The sequence below is a fragment of the Notolepis coatsorum genome (genome assembly GCF_963971535.1).
Source record: "Notolepis coatsorum genome assembly, chromosome: 5".
Classification (NCBI taxonomy): Eukaryota; Metazoa; Chordata; class Actinopteri; order Aulopiformes; family Paralepididae; genus Notolepis; species Notolepis coatsorum.
Genome location: NC_140169.1, coordinates 85088027 through 85113604, shown reverse-complemented (window position 1 = coordinate 85113604; position 25578 = coordinate 85088027). Strand labels below are relative to the sequence as shown.

The window sequence follows — 25578 nt, the reverse complement described above, 5'->3', positions numbered from 1 at the left end:
CTCCCCTAACCTCCCCCTCCTCTCCATACCTTTTCTCCTCTCCTCTCCACACCTCCTCTCCTCTCTGCTCCACACCTCCTCTCATCTCTTATCCTCTCCTCCACACCTCCTCTCATCTCTTCTCCTCTCCTCCACACCTCCTCTCTTCTCCTCCTCTCCACACCTCCTTTCCTCTCCCCTCTTCTCCTCTCCTCCACACCTCTCCTCTTCTCTCCTCGATTTTGATCAGACAGTGGCTGATTTCTATTGTCGTGTGTATTAGTGTTGTCACAATACAAAAATGTTGACTTTGATACCGATACCAGCCTAAATATTATGGAAAATGCCTTGGTGTGTGTTAGGCCAGTCCCCGACTAAGGATATGTATAGTCGCCGAAATGTGCAGATAGTCGACTACACACACACACACACACACACACACACTGCTCTGGTCACGCATCTACACAAATCATAGCAATTATGGCATCAGGCTATGATTCTAAAAGGATTGGGCAGTTTTTTTTTAACGGCTGGGTATCACAATATTATTCAAGTCCCGGTCTGTCGTGCGACCCCTAGTGTGTTTGTGTGTGTGTTTCTGAAAAATGAGTGTTGATGCACTGATGATGACATTTGATCTGGAAAAAAACATTAAAATGACTTGCCTTTCACATGTTATGTCAATCTCATTGCTCTCTCTGTCTGTCTCTCTTCGTGTGTGTGTGTGTGTGTGTGTGTATTTATGTCTGTGTGTGATTTTGTGTGTGTGTCTGTATTTGTGTGTGTGTGTGTGTGTCTGTATTTGTGTGTGTGTGTGTGTGTGTGTGTGTGTGTGTGCAGTGTGGAGAAGCGGAGGCGGGAGCTGGAGTGCCGTTACATCGAGGAGCTGGCGGAGCTGCTCTCGGCCAACATGGGCGACATCGTTGTCAAGCCAGACAAGTGTCACATCCTGAAGAGCACCGTGGACCAGATCCAGCAGATCAGACGTCGTGAGCAAGGTGAACACACCACACACACAGAGACACGCACACACACACACACACACACAGAGACACGCACACAGAGACACACACACACACACACACACACACAGACATTTATATATGTAGGCAAGCTGCAAGCAACTTTAACTTCACAGTCAAAAAGAAGTTGCAGATTGTTTTTCATGTCAAAATAATGACCATATATATTAATAAATGTGTTTGTTATTAACTCTTGGGTGCTCCAACTCACGGATTGCCGTAGGTACTTTATCCAGGAAGAGAATATTATGCATTTCCTTGACAACAAGAAATATAACAAGGAAATGTTTTTTTCCTGTGAAATTCTGTTTGGCACATAGTGATAAATAGATGAGTAGATGAGCAATAGGTGCAGACAAAATATGTCAAATGGAGGAAATTGCATTTTAAATTTCATTCATGGCAGTGTGACTGGTAAGGTAGGCTGAGGTCTGCTAAAACACACACAGGGACAGGCTCCAGTAATGGTGAAAATGTGGTCCTTTTAAAACCAAAGAAGTCTTTGGGAATCGAACTCCTAACCATGGCAGTGTTGGCGCCATGGTCGGAGCACCAAGCACTCTACCCATTGGCGGTCGGGGGGGGGGGGGGGGGGCAACTGCGGCAACTGCGGCCCCTCTCTGGTCATTTGAACCCTTTCTGGTGTGCGTTTTTTGGAATTCCTTCCTAAGACAGTTTCAGTGGAATTGTGTCACTAGAGGAATAGCTTGAAGCCACGTTTATTTCCTGATATTAGTAAACTCTGCGATGGGAAATAAACTCAGGCCCGTGTAGAACCTTTACATTGTCGAGTGGAAACCGTCCAATTATCTTCCAGTGGCCAGTAGCTGCCGTGACGTCATCGTTCAAATGTTTTAAGTTCTCAAAGTTCCAAATCACACCGGTGTCGTTTCGCCCAGGTCTCTCTGTACACCTGAAAGGGTTAATGATTGATGGGTCAGCGTTGTTGGGACAGGTGGTAAAACGATAAACAGCCCACTGCCTTCGGTGTTTGCTCCAGGGCACGCACGCTGCCGATAACATGCGCCGTGCGCGAGCTGTGAGTGTGTACGCAGGGACATGGGAGGTTAGGCTCATTACTCATAATGTACACACATGCACCACACATGCACCACACACACAACTGTTGGGCTGACACAGGGGGACGGTGGCTGCTCTGATCTCTGGGTTACAATTCTAATGGTTGATCTAATGAGATAACGGCAGGGTTGGGGGTTGAGGTCCCTTGACGTTTCTTCTGATCTCTGGGTTATGACACACACATACACACACACACACACACACACACACACACACACACACACACACACACACACACACACACACACACACACACACACACACACACGCATACATACCTGTACATACACACACACACATACACACACACACACACACACACACCTGTACATACATACACATACATACATACACCCGAATGAACCCGATCAATGATTGTAGGTACTCAAAGATAGACTTGATAAACACAGGTTTATTTAGACTCTTTTAGAGTATATAGCTGGATGAGCCGACCGGGACGCGTGAATATTTTCCCTAATGGGGTTGTACTTCCGCGTTCGGTTTGCGCTCTCTGATTGGCCACTGACGTTTGTGGTCATGTGACATGTGCGCAAATCGTGTGACGCCTAGTTCTATCACCGGTTAAGCTTAGGCACTCTTTCGAAGTTGATTAAGGTTAGAGTTTGTCTTAGAGCAGGGCGATAGAACACCAGCCCTGATTCCAAACTCTAACCTTAACCAACTTCGAAAGAGTCGCCTAAGCTTAACCAGTGATAAACTAGGCGTTAGGTAGTTTGCAGGCTGTTAGAGCCGGAAATAAGTGCAGAACTAGGTGTCACACGATTGGCGCACATGTCACATGACCAGAAACGTCAGTGGCCAATCAGATCGCGCAAAGCCGAACGCGGAGGTACAACCCCATTAGGGAAAATCTTCACACGACCGGGACAGTGTCCCCAGGTGAGCTCCAGAGTTCAGTGAGACGTGGCTCTTTATAGGGGAGAGAGAGGGGAATTCTGGGTAGAATGGCCCAGAGGGGGGTGAGTTGGGGGGAGGGGGTAGAGACATGGGGGGGGGGGGGGCATGATTTGGGGGCTGTTGAAGGTGGGAGACAAAAGGTGACTGGTAATGGGGTGGGGGTTGAAAAACATGACTGTGGGATTGTTTGAGGGGGTGGGGTGGGACTATTCTGCCACAACATATACATACATACATATACACACACACACACACACACACACATTCCACTATTTTAATTGAAACACGAGTAGCCACAGGACCATGGAAAGAATCTAGGAAAGACTGAAGAAATCTTTCTCTCTCCCACTCTATATTTCTCTCCATCTGTCTCCTCCCTTTCTATCACCCTCTCTCCCTCTCTCCTCCTCTATCCCCCCTTCTCTCTTCCCCTCCTCTCTTTCTCACACACATACAGTATACATTATATATACAGCGCTGAACAATTTATTCGAATTTGATCTAAATCGAAATAGAGGAATATCACTATATCATATCACCATATATATACACGTGTGTGTGTGTGTGTGTGTACGTGTGTATATATATATATATACACGCACACACACAGACACACATATATCTACACAGCATCTCATGGTACTGTTCAGTGTGATCTCTGCCTACATTGCTGCCTGTTGAAAGATGTTATGCGATTTTCTTTTTATATGATTACTTATTCATCAAGCTGAGTTGAATTATACATGCTCTACATGGCCAGAGAGAGAGAGAGAGAGAGAGTGCAAATGTGAGTGTGTGTGTGTGTGTGTGTGTGTGTGTCTCTACACGTGCATTTATAATCTGCCTTATGTGTTTGTGTGTGTGTGTGTTTGTGTGTGTGTGTGTGAGAGAGAGTGCAAATTCATATCCCAATCAGAGCCTCATGCACACATGCATATCGTCTCATATACGGGGGCATGTGTTGTGTGTTTATCTAAGCAGATAGTTTCTTCATATCACATCACATATCACAGGGGATGGTGGTGACAACAAGGTCGTTATTATTTTATGACTGATCCTGATCCGAGTCATTTATTATTTAATATCTGCCAATACTGTTTTCCTAGATAATACAGATGTACATGTCACGTACATTAACACATTGGGTGCCACGCCCCTTCCGGGGAAGTGCATAGGCCTGGCCGCCCATTATACCCATGTAAGCGCTCACCTTGTTTGTAGAGCTAAACCTATATTTAATATTATAGCTATGGATCTAATAAGGCTGTCGATTGTCAGTGGGTTTCTTCCGGTCAACGTGCAAAAAACTGATAATTTTTTCATCTATACATTTCCGTTTTATACCGTGGTGAATATGAGTATAGTTTGAGTGATTCTGAGTAATCCCAGGAAAAGACATGAAAACAGCGTTTTTGTGTAATTCAATAAACACATTGCCATTCCTCGCTTCGATCAACAATCAATATGAAATCAACGCTAGATTATCGGTATTATCTTTCATCATGCACACATGAAAGGTGGTTTGGAGCGGTGCGCCCATCCCTGCCGTGATGTGACCAACGGGACACAGCACACACACACACCACACAGACACGCTTCGATCGCGGGCAAAAGAATATCGGATCAAAGCAAGATTGGTAATATATAGTCCTTACCTGGTCTCTGATGTACTGCAAAAAGAATAATCCAATTATCTGATTGCCATTCCAAATATTCATCGCGATTGTTTGTCCGACGTTATCCAGCATTGCACATGAACGGGCGGGCGGATGAACTCGTCGAGGCAACCGTGGTGACCGCTTGTCTTGCCGGAGTGTTTACGACCCACCCCCACGCCGCAGCTCGACCGAGAAAACAAACTACATCGTTTCAAATGGAGTGCAATAGCGGCCGCAAGGCGTTAGGTGGCGGTGGCGGTATTGACCGTCTGCGATCTCGGACACATTCAGGACAGCCTGCACAAGGAGCCTCGATGGGTTATGAATGGCAATAGCGAATAAAAGAAATAACTAAACAGAAACGTAGATCTACGTTTCCCGGCACTCAACGGCCGGGCCACAGAAACGTAGCACTACGTGAACGGCACAGAAAGTGTTAAAGAGAGTAAAACCAATACAATATCTAACAAGGTAAGATATGCTTGGCAATTTTAATAGTTCTGCATTAGAAAAACAAGAAAAAAACATTATTCTGCATCACCCTACTCATTTGACATCATGCTATTTATTGTTATGACGATTCTTCAGCTCTAGAGTGATGTGTCATATTGCCATCAACTGCTTCATACTGAATACAGTCATATTGCCATCAACTGCTTCATACTGAATACAGTCATATTGCCATCAACTGCTTCATACTGAATACAGTCATATTGCCATCAACTGCTTCATACTGAATACAGTCATATTGCCATCAACAGCATCATACTGAATAGGGAGGTGTAGTCTGACGTCACTGGTTGTTCCAACCGTATAGGGATTTATCATTGGGAAAATGGATTATCGGCTATTGTAACAATTCTGCTGCATGAACATTGGCAAGCTTTCCATTTTTGTACAAAATGAGTTCCTTTCTACCACTAACATTATTGTTTAAGCATATAAAGGTAGTTATAAGGTTTTTAATTTGTCGTAAAAAAAGAACTACATTTACTGTTGTTAAGTAGGCAGCTGTCGCCTACCTCACGTCACGGCAAGCTGATACATCTTAGCTAGCTAGCTAACGTTAACGTTACCCCGCTAAACGTACTAGACGTTAGCATTATGTCTACTGTCGTGAACCATTTTAAATCGGGGCATGTAGAGGAGTTTTGGGAACGAGTAAAATGTGCAGGTCCTCTCAAGCACTGCACACACATCATGCCGGCTAGCAAGCTAGCTAGCTACTAACGTCATGTAAAAAACAATAACGTTATAAACCATACACAATATGTACAACGAAACAATGATTTACATTAGTATTTACAGTGATTTAATATGCAGCGAAATAACGTTATACGATTTAAAATATAAATACAAATATGGTATTTGATGGTTATGATCACCAGAGAGATACTAGCCACCGATTCAGGGTCAGTTATTTTCCCATTGTACCAATTGTTAAGTTTATGGAATGTAAGGGAAATCTGATCCTAGGTCTGTGACTACAGGCAGGAGGCTACGCTGTGGTGACGTCAGTCAGCAGCGCCAAATAGCAGTGTAGTTTCCCAGCGAACGAAAACATAACGTTGTTATTTTGCTACCTTTATGATTAATTGCGAATATTTTCATGTTGAGCTATAGATTGTAGAAAAATACGCACAGAAAGGTACACCATGCCAACGTCAATGCTTTATTTATCTAAAACGAGCCGATTTAGAAATGGTCAATGGGGAAATACATTAAGTGGAACAGAGGGTGGAACAGGAAAAAACAAATATGACGTAACCACTACACCTCCCTATACAGTCAAGACATTAAGGGTTAAGGGAAGGTGTAGATCTACACTGGTTATATATAGATCAATATAATAATAATAATATCTTAAATGTAAATATACTTTAAAGATAACATTCTGAAGTTTCTGATACAATAAAGAAAATTCACTTTTAGTGCTAATGAAATAGTGTAACATAGGTCTGAACTTGAGTTGTAGAAAAACGTGTTACTCAAGTTTTTCTGTAGTAGTTGCAATATCCAAAAGTATATTTCCAAAAAAGCTCCAATGCATTGGGCAAATTTTTTACTTACTGTTTTTGCTCGTGACTTCTCACCTAGATCCCTGATTCGCTCATCCCCACGTGGGGTAGCATTGGAAAGCCACACTCATTGGTTACAACCCTGTCCAATAATTTTCCAGATCGCCAAATGATTGACAGAGGTAGAGCCTCGGGAGTGGCATTGGAAAAAATAAAAGGTCAGCTAAAGACTTTGGCGCACGCCTCACATAATGGCATGTAACTCGAGAACCACTGAACGGATTTTGTCGCCTGAAACGGCAATCGACAGACAACAAATAGGGCTTTAATTCTATCTATATATTGTATTGTACCGGTCTGAACCGGAACACCGGGTGGGAACGCTACCGGTCTGAACTGGAACACCGAGTGGGAACGCTACCGGTCTGAACTGGAACACCGAGTGGGAACGCTACCGGTCTGAACCGGAACACCGGGTGGGAACGCTACCGGTCTGAACCGGAACACAGAGTGGGAACGCTACCGGTCTGAACTGGAACACAGAGTGGGAACGCTACCGGTCTGAACTGGAACACCGAGTGGGAAAGCTACCGGTCTGAACTGGAACACCAAGTGGGAAAGCTACCGGTCTGAACTGGAACACCGAGTGGGAACGCTACCGGTCTGAACAGGAACACCGAGTGGGAACGCTACCGGTCTGAACTGGAACACCGAGTGGGAACGCTACCGGTCTGAACTGGAACACCGAGTGGGAACGCTACCGGTCTGAACCGGAACACCGAGTGGGAACGCTACCGGTCTGAACCGGAACACAGAGTGGGAACGCTACCGGTCTGAACAGGAACACCGAGTGGGAACGCTACCGGTCTGAACTGGAACACCGAGTGGGAACGCTACCGGTCTGAACTGGAACACCGAGTGGGAACGCTACCGGTCTGAACTGGAACACCGAGTGGGAACGCTACCGGTCTGAACCGGAACACAGAGTGGGAACGCTACCGGTCTGAACAGGAACACCGAGTGGGAACGCTACCGGTCCGAACACCGGGGTCTGAACAGCACCGTTGCTGTGCTGTTGTTGCTTTGTAGTGCCGCTCTACTCCCCTCTGTTCCCTCCATATCTTTACTATTATTATCACCAAAAACGAATAAAACACTGAGAGCGGCTGGACTCCCCACTCCTGGACACTGGAGAGATGGGGAGACAGGCAGGCAGGCAGGCAGGCAGGCAGGCAGGCAGGCAGGCAGGCAGGCAGGCAGGCAGGCAGGCAGGCAGGCAGGCAGGCACACACACACACACACGCACACGCACACACACGCACACACAGACAGATATAATTCCGGGCAACTTATCTGAGCCTTGAATTGATTTGTTGGAATTATTTTGAACTTGTTGAACTCAACCCAAAGAGGAACAGTGTGACCGGTAATATGGGGGGGGGGGGGGGGAGCAGGCACCACACACACACACACACACACACACACACACACACACACACACACACACACACACTGGTATTAATATACTTGTGAGGACATTGAGGACATAGTAGTACACTCAACCCCTTACCCCTTAAACATTACCCTAATTTTAACCATAATCGCTTTATGCCTAACTTTAACCTAATTAATTCCACCCCCTAACCACTAACCCCAAAAGTAAAACACACACACACACACACACACACACACACACACACACACACACACACACACACACACACACACACACACACACACACATTCTCAAGACAGGCGTTGTAACCTTGTACTTTAGTGGGGTTTAGCGGCCAGTGTTGCCGCTGGCAGGTTAAACATTCCCTCGCCCTTGAAGACCCGCTCCTTATCGGCCCCGGCTCTGTGTGTCTCTGGGTGAACAGTCTCTGCTCGTAAAACCCAAAGCCAACGTAGTATTTATTACACTGGGAGGAGAGTGTGTAAATGTTGTTGATGCCACTGAACTATATAAAGCTGGATTGTAATTATCTGTTGCTTTACTGCTTAGTTGCTTAGTGCGCGCATGTTTGTGTGTGTGTGCACTGTACGTGCGTGTATGCGTGTGGACCAGGGGCGGATGATTGTGGTCACAAAATCCTAGCGTAATATATACAGTAGGTGTTTTTCATAGCAGTCGGTAATAATAAGCGCCTATTGAACTTCCAAGGTTCATTTAACGATTCTGACTGCAGTCAAAGCCAAGCCAACTCCTGCGGTTTAATAAATAAAGTGATAAAAAATATATATGTTTCCTTCAGAACTAACCGACAACACAACGAGGCTTCTGCCCTTATCTCTGGTTTTAGGCAGAGGAGAATAGAAGGCAAAATAAATAATAGGACCGGACTTCTTGTTATCGTGGCACATTTTATCACAATAACTACTGATACTGTTTTACTGCCTCACAGATTATTTGACGAGGTCTTTTAAATGCCTCTGTTGTTGTGGAGGAGCCATGGGGATCTAGGTCAGGGCTTGACTGGTGCCTGCGCCCCCTCTTACCGATGGATAAAGTGTGTGTTTTTGTGTCTCATCATTATGGGTCTCTTAGCAGCACTGTTATGTACACACATAGTGGTCCCAGCCCCTCCAGATGGCTTCCTCCATAGCCCACACATTATATCACTGAGCTATCATGGTATCTTAAAGGGTAAGCTCAGAATTCCGGGCCCGTTACCCAATGATGTTGTCGTTCGGTAATAGTCCTTTTTCTCTGCACAATCCAATCTGTGCTTCACAATGGAGACCCACAGCTCCGCCTAGTTTACCATACAACTTATATAATGTAATGAAGTCACTCTTTAGACTGAAAGCTATACTCACAGTGCATCCAAAGCGAAGCAGTGTGTGCGTTGGTTGTGCATTTTCGTGTACGATGAAGTGCTCTTTACAGTGGCCCCATTCACTCTACATTAGTTTTATGGCTGACTAAGGAGGAGCTGGGTATCCAGTAGGAAGCACAGCATGGCTTATGTAGAGAAAGGACTCTACCCTGATGGCAACATCAGGAACAAGGGCCAAGGGGCCAACATTCTTAACCCTTTCACTGCCGCACTACCAAACGGTTAACCCTTTCACTGCGACAATACACAGAAGGTTAACCCTTTCACTGCCACACGACAGCAGGTTAACCCTTTCACTGCCACACTACAGAAGGTTAACCCTTTACGTTACTGTAGTGTGGCAGTGAACAGGGTTAACTTACCCTGTAAGTGTCACAGTTTAGCCCCCCAGGGGCAGGGTTCATACAGAGGTCTTGGAGAGTATCGAAAGCAAAATTGGTCATTTCCATGTCTTGAAAAGTCTTGTGAATCGCACACAAAAAAAAGTCTGGAAATGGCAAAATGTTGCAGTTAAATCCTGCTGTGCATAATAATAATAAAGAAATAAAATATAACTCTTCTATAGACGTAGCTCCACTGGTCACAGATTCACACATTGTGATATCGCTGCTGTTGATAGATAATCGCCCCGGCCGGGGGATTAGGCTGGAAATAACCATGTTTACATTTAAACTAAAAAGAGAATATAGCCTATAATATATCTATGTCAATAACCTCTTGGGCATCCCATAATCCCAATCACCACGGAGATTGGTGCTGGCCCGCGGCCCAGGTTGAGAAATGCTGGCCGTGGCAATGTGTGCCAAGTTGACCCGTTCAGATAATGGTCCGTGATAATGGTGTTATATTTTTGGCCCTTGGCCCTCCATGTCAAACAGTCTGGCCACCTCTGCTTCAGAGGAAGAACCATGCAAGTATTTTTGGAAATGTACTGGACAGCCCATGTATCTGAAGTTATCAATACAAAGTTTACAAACCATGTGATCATTATCCATTCAATCAACATACCAGTACTCAGCTTCTACTGTCTTTAACTATGAATGAACACACAACACTCTAGCTTACCATCTTTAGATAATGAAGTACTCAACCGCTACTGTCTTTAACTATGAATGAACACAACACTCTAACTTACCATCTTTAGATAATAAAGTACTCAACCGCTACTGTCTTTAACTATGAATGAACACAACACTTATAACTTACCATCTTTAGATAATAAAGTACTCAACCTCTACTTTCTTTAACTATGAATGAACACAACACTGTAGTTTACCATATTAAAGTACTCAACCGCTACTGTCTTTAACTATGAATGAACACAACACTTATAACTTACCATCTTTAGATAATAAAGTACTCAACCGCTACTGTCTTTAACTATGAATGAACACAACACTCTAACTTACCATCTTTAGATAATAAAGTACTCAACCTCTACTGTCTTTAACTATGAATGAACACACAACACTCTAACTTACCATCTTTAGATAATAAAGTACTCAACCTCTACTGTCTTTAACTATGAATGAACACAACACTTATAACTTACCATCTTTAGATAATAAAGTACTCAACCTCTACTGTCTTTAACTATGAATGAACACAACACTCTAACTTACCATCTTTAGATAATAAAGTACTCAACCTCTACTGTCTTTAACTATGAATGAACACAACACTGTAGTTTACCATATTAAAGTACTCAACCGCTACTGTCTTTAACTATGAATGAACACAACACTGTAGTTTACCATATTAAAGTACTCAACCTCTACTGTCTTTAACTATGAATGAACACAACACTCTAACGCCATGTCCAGACTAAAACGATTTCGGTCGTATCAGGCAAAGTATTTGATCGTTTGCACCTTTCAGCCACACGGAACTGCGTTCTGGTTCAGCCTGAAGACGCTACTTTCTGATACCAGCTCCCAGAGTGCGCAATTCTGAAGACGCCTGAATGATGATGATAATGATAGTAATGATGATGATGATAGTAATGATAATAATGATAGTGATGATGGTGATGGCTGTGATGATGATGAGAGACGAGACAGAAAAGAGATGGAGACAGATAGAGTTTTAGAAACAGTTTTGTACTAGTATTATGTCAGTATTACCTCTCTCTCTCACACACACACTCTCTGCCCGACTAAATGGCCTTAAACTGCTCTGAAGGTGCAATTGTCCCACTTTCAGCCTCACTGGAATGAGGGGAGATATTAGGGTTAGCCTGTGAGAGAGGGAGGAATGGAGGAATGGACGGACACCCGGAGAGTTCTAGACCTACTTTCTGTGTTTACGTTGTGTTCCCAGCAGGTAATCTGACTGGCCAACATACGAATCAGCGTAGAGTACACAGTGTCTTAATGTGGTATTTTGAAGGGATTTTCTACCATGTTTATTCATTATCGAGTGGTCAAAAATGCTTCCATTTTGCACTAAATCTGTGTAACAAATGGCATCAACCCAAAAAGTGCTGCAACGACTTATGAGACATAATTCAGCATGGGAATGGCCATCACACACTTCCATCATTATGCTCTAAGCCCTCCTACACTCTAAACACTCTAAATATTAATGGGCACCTAACCAAAACACAATGTCTATTACAGATTTATGACTAGGAAAAACTTGACACACAGTGCTGAGCTGCATCTCAAATTAATGTTCGGGCTCCTAGCTTTCAGACGATGTCACCACTTCTATGTGGCTTCTACTGTTGACCTGCTGTCTCCCCCTAAATATCTACTGTTGACCTGCTATCTCCCCCTAAATATCTACTGTTGACCTGCTATCTCCCCCTAAATATCTACTGTTGACCTGCTATCTCTCCCTAAAGATCTACTGTTGACCTGCTATCTCTCCCTAAATATCTACTGTTGACCTGCTATCTCCCCCTAAAGATCTACTGTTGACCTGCTGTCTCCCCCTAAATATCTACTGTTGACCTGCTGTCTCCCCCTAAATATCTACTGTTGACCTGCTATCTCCCCCTAAAGATCTACTGTTGACCTGCTATCTCCCCCTAAATATCTACTGTTGACCTGCTATCTCTCCCTAAATATCTACTGTTGACCTGCTATCTCCCCCTAAATATCTACTGTTGACCTGCTATCTCCCCCTAAATATCTACTGTTGACCTGCTATCTCCCCCTAAAGATCTACTGTTGACCTGCTATCTCCCCCTAAATATCTACTGTTGACCTGCTATCTCTCCCTAAATATCTACTGTTGACCTGCTGTCTCCCCCTAAAGATCTACTGTTGACCTGCTATCTCCCCCTAAAGATCATCTACTGTTGACCTGCTATCTCCCCCTAAAGATCATCTACTGTTGACCTGCTGTCTCCCCCTAAATATCTACTGTTGACCTGCTATCTCCCCCTAAATATCATCTACTGTTGACCTGCTATCTCCCCCTAAAGATCATCTACTGTTGACCTGCTGTCTCCCCCTAAATATCTACTGTTGACCTGCTATCTCCCCCTAAAGATCTACGCTCAACATTTAAACATTTAGACAGGACAGGTCACGAATTAGAATAATAACACAAATCAAATCAAGTTGCCTAGCTATCTCCCCCTAAAGATCTACTGTTGATCTGCTATCTCCCCCTAAAGATCATCTACTGTTGACCTGCTATCTCCCCCTAAAGATCATCTACTGTTGACCTGCTGTCTCCCCCTAAATATCTACTGTTGACCTGCTATCTCCCCCTAAAGATCTACTGTTGACCTGCTGTCTCCCCCTAAATATCTACTGTTGACCTGCTATCTCCCCCTAAAGATCTACTGTTGACCTGCTATCTCCCCCTAAAGATCTACTGTTGACCTGCTGTCTCCCCCTAAAGATCTACTGTTGACCTGCTGTCTCCCCCTAAAGATCATCTACTGTTGAGTTGACCTGCTATCTCCCCCTAAAGATCTACTGTTGACCTGCTATCTCCCCCTAAAGATCTACTGTTGACCTGCTGTCTCCCCCTAAAGATCATCTACTGTTGAGTTGACCTGCTATCTCCCCCTAAAGATCTACTGTTGACCTGCTATCTCCCCCTAAAGATCTACTGTTGACCTGCTGTCTCCCCCTAAATATCTACTGTTGACCTGCTGTCTCCCCCTAAAGATCTACTGTTGACCTGCTGTCTCCCCCTAAATATCTACTGTTGACCTGCTATCTCTCCCTAAATATCTACTGTTGACCTGCTATCTCCCCCTAAAGATCATCTACTGTTGACCTGCTGTCTCCCCCTAAATATCTACTGTTGACCTGCTATCTCTCCCTAAATATCTACTGTTGACCTGCTATCTCTCCCTAAATATCTACTGTTGACCTGCTGTCTCCCCCTAAAGATCATCTACTGTTGACCTGCTATCTCCCCCTAAAGAGAATCTACTGTTGACCTGCTATCTCCCCCTAAAGATCATCTACTGTTGACCTGCTATCTCCCCCTAAAGATCATTACTGTTGACCTGCTATCTCCCCCTAAAGATCATCTACTGTTGACCTGCTATCTCCCCCTAAAGATCATCTACTGTTGACCTGCTGTCTCCCCCTAAAGATCATCTACTGTTGACCTGCTATCTCCCCCTAAATATCATTACTGTTGACCTGCTATCTCCCTCTAAATATCATTACTGTTGACCTGCTATCTCCCCCTAAATATCTACTGTTGACCTGCTATCTCCCCCTAAAGATCATCTACTGTTGACCTGCTATCTCCCCCTAAATATCATTACTGTTGACCTGCTATCTCCCTCTAAAGATCATCTACTGTTGACCTGCTATCTCCCCCTAAATATCTACTGTTGACCTGCTATCTCCCTCTAAAGATCATCTACTGTTGACCTGCTATCTCCCCCTAAATATCTACTGTTGACCTGCTATCTCCCCCTAAAGAGAATCTACTGTTGACCTGCTATCTCCCCCTAAAGATCATCTACTGTTGACCTGCTATCTCCCCCTAAATATCATTACTGTTGACCTGCTATCTCCCTCTAAAGATCATCTACTGTTGACCTGCTATCTCCCCCTAAATATCTACTGTTGACCTGCTATCTCCCCCTAAATATCATTACTGTTGACCTGCTATCTCCCTCTAAAGATCATCTACTGTTGACCTGCTATCTCCCCCTAAATATCTACTGTTGACCTGCTGTCTCCCCCTAAAGATCATCTACTGTTGACCTGCTATCTCCCTCTAAAGATCATCTACTGTTGACCTGCTATCTCCCTCTAAAGATCATCTACTGTTGACCTGCTATCTCCCCCTAAATATCATTACTGTTGACCTGCTATCTCCCTCTAAAGATCATCTACTGTTGACCTGCTATCTCCCCCTAAATATCTACTGTTGACCTGCTATCTCCCCCTAAAGAGAATCTACTGTTGACCTGCTATCTCCCCCTAAAGATCAGCTACTGTTGACCTGCTATCTCCCCCTAAAGATCTACTGTTGACCTGCTATCTCCCCCTAAAGATCATCTACTGTTGACCTGCTATCTCCCCCTAAAGATCAGCTACTGTTGACCTGCTATCTCCCCCTAAAGATCTACTGTTGACCTGCTATCTCCCCCTAAAGATCATCTACTGTTGACCTGCTATCTCCCTCTAAATATCTGCTGTTGACCTGCTGTCTCCCCCTAAAGATCTACTGTTGACCTGCTATCTCCCCCTAAAGATCTACTGTTGACCTGCTATCTCCCCCTAAATATCTACTGTTGACCTGCTATCTCTCCCTAAATATCTACTGTTGACCTGCTGTCTCCCCCTAAAGATCTACTGTTGACCTGCTATCTCTCCCTAAAGATCTACTGTTGACCTGCTATCTCTCCCTAAAGATCATCTACTGTTGACCTGCTGTCTCCCCCTAAAGATCTACTGTTGACCTGCTATCTCTCCCTAAATATCTACTGTTGACCTGCTATCTCCCCCTAAAGATCTACTGTTGACCTGCTGTCTCTCCCTAAATATCTACTGTTGACCTGCTATCTCTCCCTAAAGATCTACTGTTGACCTGCTGTCTCTCCCTAAAGATCTACTGTTGACCTGCTATCTCCCCCTAAAGATCATCTACTGTTGACCTGCTATCTCTCCCTAAAGATCTACTGTTGATCTGCTGTCTCTCCCTAAAGATCTACTGTTGACCTGCTATCTCTCCCTAAAGATCTACTGTTGACCTGCTATCTCCCCCTAAAGATCATCTACTGTTGACCTGCTGTCTCCCCCTAAATATCTACTGTTGACCTGCTATCTCCCCCTAAAGATCATCTACTGTTGACCTGCTATCTCCTCCTAAATATCTACTGTTGACCTGCTATCTCCCCCTAAAGATCATCTACTGTTGACCTGCTGTCTCCCCCTAAAGATCTACTGTTGACGTGCTATCTCCCCCTAAATATCATCTACTGTTGATCTGCTATCTCCCCCTAAATATCATCTACTGTTGAGTTGACCTGCTATCTCCCCCTAAAGATCATCTACTGTTGACCTGCTGTCTCCCCCTAAAGATCTACTGTTGACGTGCTATCTCCCCCTAAATATCATCTACTGTTGATCTGCTATCTCCCCCTAAATATCATCTACTGTTGAGTTGACCTGCTATCTCCCCCTAAATATCTACTGTTGACCTGCTATCTCCCCCTAAATATCTACTGTTGACCTGCTATCTCCCCCTAAAGATCTACTGTTGACCTGCTATCTCCCCCTAAAGATCTACTGTTGACCTGCTATCTCCCCCTAAAGATCTACTGTTGACCTGCTATCTCCCCCTAAAGATCTACTGTTGACCTGCTATCTCCCCCTAAAGATCATCTACTGTTGACCTGCTGTCTCCCCCTAAAGATAATCTACTGTTGACCTGCTGTCTCCCCCTAAATATCTACTGTTGACCTGCTATCTCCCCCTAAAGATCTACTGTTGACCTGCTATCTCCCCCTAAAGATCTACGCTCAACATTTAAACATTTAGACAGGACAGGTCACGAATTAGAATAATAACACAAATCAAATCAAGTTGCCTAGCTATCTCCCCCTAAAGATCTACTGTTGACCTGCTATCTCCCCCTAAAGATCATCTACTGTTGAGTTGACCTGCTATCTCCCCCTAAAGATAATCTACTGTTGACCTGCTGTCTCCCCCTAAAGATCTACTGTTGACCTGCTATCTCCCCCTAAATATCATCTACTGTTGACCTGCTATCTCCCTCTAAAAGACAAAATGGGTGTATGTGGTTCTCATATAGCTAACCTGGACAATTAGGACTTATTAGACTCTTAGCTCTATTAGATCTGAGTTACTAACCTGGACAGTTAGGGCCATTCTTTGCTCTATTAGCTCTGGATCATTAAGACTCTATTAGGTCTAAGTTATTAACAGTTAGGGCTCTTATTAGCTCTATTAGGTCTAAGTTATTAACAGTTAGGGCTCTTATTAGCTCTATTAGGTCTAAGTTATTAACAGTTAGGGCTCTTATTAGCTCTATTAGGTCTAAGTTATTAACAGTTAGGGCTCTTATTAGCTCTATTAAGTCTGAGTTACTAACCTGGACAGTTAGGACTCTTATTAGACTCTTATTAGCTCCATTAGGTCTGTTATTAACCTCGACAGTTAGTGCTCTTCTTAGCTCTATTAGCTCTGAGTTATTAACCTGGACAGTTAGAGCTTTATTATATCTGAGTTATTAACCTGGACAGTTAGGACTCTATTAGATATGAGTTATTAACCTGGACAGTTAGGACTCTATTATATATGAGTTATTAACCTGGACAGTTAGGGCTCTATTAGATCTGGGTTATTAACCTGGCCTTGCTTTATTGAGGATAGTTGGAGGCTATTCATTAAATCAAGCTGAAACAGGGAGTCTAGGATTACTGCACATAGAGGCTGCAGCATAAAACCTACATAGACGTGTATCTCTCTCTTCTCTCTTTCTTGCCTGTGTTTTTGTTCTGTGATCTTATGGGGGGGGGGTTGTGGTGGGGGAGCGGGGCGTGTGAGAGACCAGCCAATCGCTAAGCAGCCTGGCCCCCTGACCTTGTGTAATAGGGCCTCTCTCTCTCCCTCTTTCTCTCTCTCTCTCTCTCTCTCTCTCTCTCTCTCTCTCTCTCTCTCTCTTGCTCTCTCTCTCGCTCTCCCTCGACCTGTTTCCCTTTCCTCTACCCGCCGCTGTGTACGCACTGAGAAACAGGAACACACACAGAGCATTGGCCCCTCCTCCTCTCCTCCATTCCCTCCTCTGAGCCCCTCTCCCCCTCCGTCCTTCACTGCTATCCCCTCATTCACCTTTTGCCCTCTCTTTCGCTCTCTCTCTGTCTCTTTCTCTCATTCCCCCCACCTCCCCTCTGTCCCCATTTCCCCTTTCTAGACCTCTTATCCCCCATCTCTCCCTATCTCACTCCTCTCTACCTCCTCTCCTCTCCCTCTCTCCTCTCCTCTGCCTCCCTCCTCTCCCTCTCTTCTCTCCTATCCTTTCATCTTCCTCTCTCCTCTCCCTCCTCACCATCTCCCTCTCTCCTATCCTCTCATCTCCCTCTCTCCTCTCCTCTCCTCTCTCCTCTCATCTCCTCTCATCTCCCTCCCTCCCTCCTCTCCACTCCTCTCCCCTCTCCTCCCCTCTCCTCTCCTCTCCTCTCCTCTCCTCACCTCTCCTCTCCTCTCCTCATCCCCCTCTATCATCTCCTCCCTCCCTCTTTCCTCCCTCTTCCTCTCTCCTCTTCTCTCTCTCCTATCCTCTTGCTCCCTCTCCTCCTCTCTTCTCCCTCTCTCCTCTCCTCTCCTCTCCTCTCCCTCTCCTCTCCTCTCCTCACCCCTCCTCTCCTCACCATCTCCCTCTCTCCTCTCCTCACCCTCTCCCCTCCCCTCCCCTCCTCACCATCTCCCTCTCCTCTCCCTCTCTCCCCCCTCTCTCCTCTCCTCACCCTCTCCCCTCCTCTCCTCACCCTCTCCCTCCCTCTCTCCTCTCCTCACCCTCTCTCCTCTCCCTCCCTCCTCACCATAGGCTTCAGTCTATACTCTGCGCAAGGCTGTTAAACTTGCTAAGAGGACATATGCTGATAAACTGGAGACACAAATGGCACAAAACGACACAAGAGGCTTATGGCAGGGACTGAAGACAATAACTGACTACAAAGTCAGCGCCCCCTCAATGGGGAGCGACGACGCCTCTCTCGCGGACAAACTCAACTCTTTCTACGCTCGGTTTGGTGTAGACAGTGGCGCTGCTAGCTCTCCGGCTAGTGACGTCACTGGCGCGCCGGCTGTTGTGGAGGGGGGGGGGGGGGGGGGGGGGGCAACCGCGGGGGGGCGGGACGCTCTCTCGTTGTCGGAACACAGTGTGAGAAGAGCATTTATGCAGGTGAACACCAGGAAAGCGGCAGGCCCAGATGGTATAACAGGACGCATACTTAAGTCCTGTGCCAACCAGCTAGCCCCGGTGTTCACCGCCATATTTAATCAATCCCTGGCGGAGTCAGTGGTCCCTGCCTGCTTCAAGATGTCTACCATCATCCCTGTACCGAAGAAACCCTCCCCAACATGTCTCAATGACTACAGACCGGTGGCACTCACCTCTGTGGTCATGAAATGTTTCGAGAGGCTGGTCAAGGACCACATTTGTGCCTCCCTCCCCAGTGATATGGACCCTATGCAATTTGCATACAGGACAAACAGGTCCACTGACGACGCGGTCTCCCAGGTACTGCACAGCACCCTCTCTCACCTTGACCGTCAGAAGGGGGGCTATGTGAGACTGTTGTTCATTGACTACAGCTCAGCGTTCAACACCATAGTCCCCACCAGACTGGTGGACAAGCTGATCGAGCTGGGTCTGAGCTCCGCCCTGAGCGCCTGGGTACTGGACTTTCTGAGTGAAAGACCCCAGGCGGTCAGGGTGGGGGGTCAGACCTCCAACACCATCACCCTGAGCATCGGGTCCCCCCAGGGCTGTGTTCTGAGCCCCCTGCTGTACTCACTCTACACACACGATTGTGTGGCCAAGTTCAGCTCCAACTCCATAGTGAAGTTTGCAGACGACACAGTGGTGGTGGGGCTGATCTCGGACAACGACGAGAAGGCCTACCGGGAGGAGGTTGAGGTACTGGAACGCTGGTGCCAGGACAACAGCCTGCTCCTGAACATTGGTAAAACCAAGGAGCTGATCGTGGATTATAGGAGAGGACAGCAGGAGACACACACCACTGATGATAAACGGGGCTACCGTGGACAGGGTGAGCAGCTTTAAGTACCTGGGGGTCCACATCTCAGAGGATCTGACATGGTCAACACACATAGACAGTCACACAGTCGTAAAAAAGGCGAAGCAGCGCCTCTACCACCTGAGACAGTTAAGGAAGTTCAGAGTATCGGGGAAGATACTCCAGTCCTTCTACTCCGGAGCTGTAGAGAGCATCTTGACTGGAAACATCACTGCCTGGTATGGAAACAGCACGGCACAGGACAAGAAGGCCCTACAGAGAGTGGTGCGCTCAGCCGAGCGTACCACGGGTATTGCACTACCTCCCCTGCAGGTTCTATACAACAAGAGGTGCAAATCCAGAGCCTGCAGAATAATGAAAGACCCCCACCACCCCAATAACAGCCTGTTCCAGCTGCTGAGGTCAGGCAGACGCCTGCGAACCCCAGCTACCAGGACAGAGAGGCTTAGGCTCAGCTTCTTCCCCCAGGCCATCAGAGCCTTGAACAATGAACACTGAGTGCCACAGAACACTGATCTATCCACACACAAGCACACATGAGCACACACACGTCACGCACGCTGTGCACGCCCACACACTAGCAGCCACTTTAACACTTTAACATGAGCAGACACACACTCATGCCGCACACGCCCACACTTATGGCCAAAAAGGAAAGGTCACTTTAAATTAGTATAACAACAGTAACAGTGTATTGCACTACCAAAGCTACCTAGCATGTCCTATATGCCCTGTAAATAACTATGTACAGATACCGAGATGGCCCACCATGTTACCTGTTACCTGTTACCTGTTTATTGCACAATGTTGTTTTTTTATTGGATTCTATTACATGTTGTACCACTGTATTGCACATCGTTGCGGGCAAGACCACCCGCATTTCATTGTATACTTGTATGCCGTGACAAATAAAACTCTTGACTTGACTTGTCTTCCTCTCCATCTCTCCTCACCCTCTCTCCTCTCCTCTCCTCACCCTCTCTCCTCCTCTCTCCTCTCTCTCTCTCCTCACCCTCGTCCTCTCTCCTCCCCTCTCCATCTCTCCTCTCCCTCTCTCCTCTCCTCACCCTCTCTCCTCTCCCTCTCTCCTCTCCCTCCTCACCCTCTTCCTCTCTCCTCCCCTCCCCTCTCCATCTCCCCTCTCCCTCTCTCTCCAGCTAATATTGAAGGTTATCCTCTGGCTCGTCTTGTGTGGACAGCAGATGTGTGAGGGCCTGTGTGGCCTTCTATCCTTCAAGACCATGGCAATCACTTTCTAGACCAGTGGTTCTCAACAAGGGGTCAGGGGACCCCCAGGGGGTCCTTGAGGAGGTCTCATGGGGTCCCCAGAAGAATATGGAGCAATAGTTTTTTCTTTACTGATTTCACTATTTCATTCACTAGAGGTTTAACCCAATGAGAGAATAGGAGTGACTATTCTGATCACAGGTTTCACTCTCTCCAATGGTATTAACTACAATGGAGGCAATATATGGAATTCAGGACTAAATCACTTCTTAAAACACACATATTCTCAGATGGGGGTCTCTGAGACAAGATCTTATCAAATGCGGTCCACGGCCTAATGTTGATCAATGTGTGGGTCCCTGACAAGAAGAAGTTTGAGAGCCCCCCCCCCCCCACCACACACACACACACACACACACACACACACACACACACACACACACACACACACACACACACACACACACACACACAGCAGTAAAGAGTATTGAATCCTTTGTTGTAAATCACAAACCACAATACTATGCGTGTGCGTCTGTGTGTATGTGCGCGTCTGTGTGTGCGTGTGTGTGTGAGTGTGAGAGATATTCCTGTCTGCAGGCTACAGATAGAGAGACTCCAGCGTTTGTTTGTTTAGTCAACAATAAACTTTATTACGGTCCTGACGGCTCGGTGTGCTGCTCCGTTGGGTTTCCTTTTTGGTTTCGTTTCTTGCAGGCTTTTCGGAGGAACACACACACACACACACACACACACACACACACACACACACACAACACACACCACATGTGATTCTCTGGGCAATGCGGTCACTCAACAGCCACTCGTATTTTAAGACCCTGGACAGTGGCCAGCCAGCCCGGCTTACACTCATAAGCCCGGGTGTTTACTGGTACTGGTCTTATTTGGAGTAAGAGGATATGTAGGGGTACAGTACCGGATTGTATCTATTATAATGTGTTTATTGTAAATCTACAGAAAAGGAGTTTATTGTTTATAGTAACAGTTACTGGAAGTTGAAGTATAATATAGTTGTATCTGTGTCTTGTAATCCTGTGTGGGATGATGATGATGATGATGATGATGATGATGATGATGATGGGCCACTTGTGTGGCATCATGACACGTGAATAAAATCACCCATTCATAAATACAGAGCACTGACACACACAGACGCACAGACGTGCACACGCGTAAACGCACAAACACACAGAGACACACAGACACACACTAACCTACGCACGCTCACAAACACACACACTTCACTTCTTGCTTTCACCTACTTCTTCCCCTCTCTTCCCCCTCTTTCTCACTATCTCCCCCCCTTTCTCTCTCCTGCCCTCTCTCCCTCCCCTCTCTCTCTCTCTCCCCCCTCTCTCCTGCCCTCTCTCCCTCCCCTCTCTCTCTCTCTCCCCTCTCTCCCTCCCCTCTCTCTCTCTCTCCCCCCTCTCCCTCCCCTCTCTCTCCTTCCCCTCTCTCTCCCTCCCCTCTCTCTCTCTCTCTCCCCCTCTCTCCTGCCCTCTCTCCCTCCCCTATCTCTCTCTCTCTCCCCTCTCTCCCTCCCCTCTCTCTCTCTCCCCCCTCTCCCTCCCCTCTCTCTCTCCTTCCCCTCTCTCTCTCTCTCTCTCTCTCTCTCTCTCTCTCTCTCTCTCTCCCTCCCCTCTCTCTCTCCCTTCCCTCTCTCTTTCTCTGTGTGTGTGTGTGTGTGTGTGTGTGTGTGTGTGTGTGTGTGTGTGTGTGTGTGTGTGTGTGTGTGTACTAACTAAAATCTCCACCTGACACACAAAAACACTGACCGCTCTCCAATTATAGTTATTAGTAGTGATGCACCGATGTGAAAATTGTGGCCGATACCGATAACCGATATTAATATTGCTGTTCTGGCCGATACCGATATTTACCGATGTCGATATCTCTGTATAGAAAACACTTTTTTACGATAATCAAATAAAGAGCTATTTTCCAAAACGCATAATTTTTTTTACTTTTGTAACTTATTTTCAGAAATGACTGATATTTTGAAACTATTTAAGGCCAAAACATGTAAAAAGAAGAAAAAAAAGATAAAAAAAAAAAAAATTAATTTTTTCTTTTTTTTTTTTATATCGGCCCTATCTTGATATCGGACCGATACCGATGTGTAAAAAAAACGGCCATATCGGCCGATATTATATCGCCGGCCGATATATCGTGCATCACTAGTTATTAGCATGCTAATGCTAGACGATAATAAGAAGCATAGGAAGCAGGTTATGAAGCATAGGAAGCAGGTTATGAAGCATAGGGAGGGTGATGAGAAGCATAGGTAGTAGGGGTGTAACGGTACACAAAAACCACGCTTCGGTACGTACCTCGGTTTTGAAGTCAAGGTTCGGTACGGGTTTTCGGTACAGCGGGGGAAAGTTTGGCTTTTCATGTTCCACTCAGTTACTGTTAAGTAGGGCTGTCGACGAATATTCTATATTCAAATGAATAATCGACTTGTTTTATAAAAAGAAATTAAAACAAGTCTTTTGTCAATTTGGTCAAATGTGCAGCAAGCATGAGGAAACATTGGTGCATAATGTTCATCGAGACTCAGGACGTCTACATGACTGTGAGTCAGCTGCTTTCACAAGGGGACGTGTCTGTCTGTATTACACAACCTATTCTCTACTTCTTAAAACTTGCTCCTGACAAAGACCACCCATATTATACTGAAACTAATAAAAACTAAACAAAACCATTTTAAACAATAAAATACTAAAACTCAAACTAGCAAACCCATTCTGGACACTAACTGAAGCTAAACTGAATTGAAAACAAAAATGTTAAACTATAAAATGAAAAATAAATGTGCGTGCGTGTGTGTGTGTTCTACAGAAGTCCTGTGGTCAGCACTAAATGGTGTGATTGATCACTGCTGTGTTTGACAGGAGGGGACACTGTAAAGAGATTCTCAGATCACTCTTTGACACATACACACATACCACACACACGCACACATACACAAACATACACACACACACACAAACAAACACACACAACTCTATGAGTTAAATTTAATTAGTGTACACTATACTATAATTAACGCTGTTTGTTGTGTGTGTGTTTTTGTTGTTGTTTGTCTTTTCATATCCACTCGACCCCGTTTAGAAGCAGTACTGCACAAATATACTGTTACATAACAGGGATGCTATTAGCTGTGGTCATAAACACGGTTGTACTATAATTATATAGAGGGACTGAGCTCACAGCCGTATACATTACTGTCCAGAGGGTACATGCTCTCTCTCTCTCTCTCTCTCTCTCTCTCTCTCTCTCTCTCCTCTCCTCTCTCTCTCTCTCTCTCTCTCTTCCTCTCTCTCTTCTCTCTCTCTCTCTTTCTCCCTCTATCTCCCCCTTTCTCTCTCTCCCCCTTTCTCTCTCTATCTCTCCCTCCATCTCCCTCTTTCTCTCTCCCTCTTTCTCTCTCCCTCCCCCTTTCTCTCTCTCTCATCTCTCTCTCTCTCTCTCTCTCTCTCTCTCTCTCTCTCTCTCTCTCTCCCTATATCTCTCTCTCTCCCTCTTTCTCTCTCTATCTCTCTTCCTCTCTTTCCTAGAGTAATTTAAGTCGTGTTTATCATGTTTTCCCTCAAAGCTTTGATCTGAAGTGGATGTTGTCATAAAATACCCAAGGTTCAGACACAGTGCAGAGAGAGAGAGAGAGAGAGACTCAGGGAGAGAGAGAGAGAGAGAGAGAGACGGGAGAGAAGAGAGAGAGAGACTCAGGGAGAGAGAGACTCATGGAGAGAGAGAGAAAGAGACAGGGAGAGAGAGAGAGATACTCAGGGAGAGAGAAAGAGAGGGAGGGGAGAAGTCTTCCAACTGACACAGCAACATCTCAACATTTCAAAAATGTATTTTCAATATACTGTAGAACAATATGCCAAATAGCACGTCACATAAACCAACTGATGCTCAACATTGACCTGCATGTTAGCCAATGACATCAAACCAAAAGTCACATTATTCGGAACTCTTAAATACTGTATATAATTTTCAAGAGAGACGTATAAACCTCTTATGTCCATAATATTATTCCCTCTGATGTTGTCCTAATGTGTGTGCGTGTGTGTGTGTGTGTGTGTGTGTGTGTGTTTACAGAGAAAGCGGCCCTGCTGTCTCCAGATGACGAGGTGCAGAAGAGTGACATCTCCTCCAGTAGCCAGGGGCTGGTCGAGAAGGAGGCCCTGGGCCCCATGCTGCTAGAGGTAACACACACACACACGCACGCACGCACGCACGCACACACGCACGCACACACACACACAAGCACGCACGCGCACACACACACACACACCTACACACAAGCACGCACAGCGCACACACACACACCTACACACACAAGCACGCACGCACACACACACGCACGCACGCATGCACGCGCACTCACACACACACACACACAGGGTTTTAACCTTTCCAGCTGTGCAATATCACACAATGTGAGACGACAATTTACCAATGATTAGATTAGATCAGCAGTTCTCAAACTACGGATCGCGACCCAAAATGGGGTCGTGGGTAGGTAATTTTTAAAAAAAAATATATATATGCCTCGTTTTCCATAGGATTAAACGCCCAAATTAGTGTTTATTC

At 45.6% G+C, this 25578-nt stretch overlaps 1 protein-coding gene across 1 annotated transcript in view; it reads left to right on the top strand.

Moving 5' to 3' along the window:
• The window catches only part of ncoa1 (nuclear receptor coactivator 1), a gene marked incomplete at its 3' end in the record, with an annotated part of 164503 nt that overhangs the window by 39049 nt on the left and 99876 nt on the right, over window positions 1-25578 (top strand). Inside the window, 2 exon segments of the mRNA XM_084314162.1 lie at window positions 820-977; window positions 25084-25190. Coding sequence (XP_084170288.1) covers window positions 820-977; window positions 25084-25190 — 265 coding nt within the window.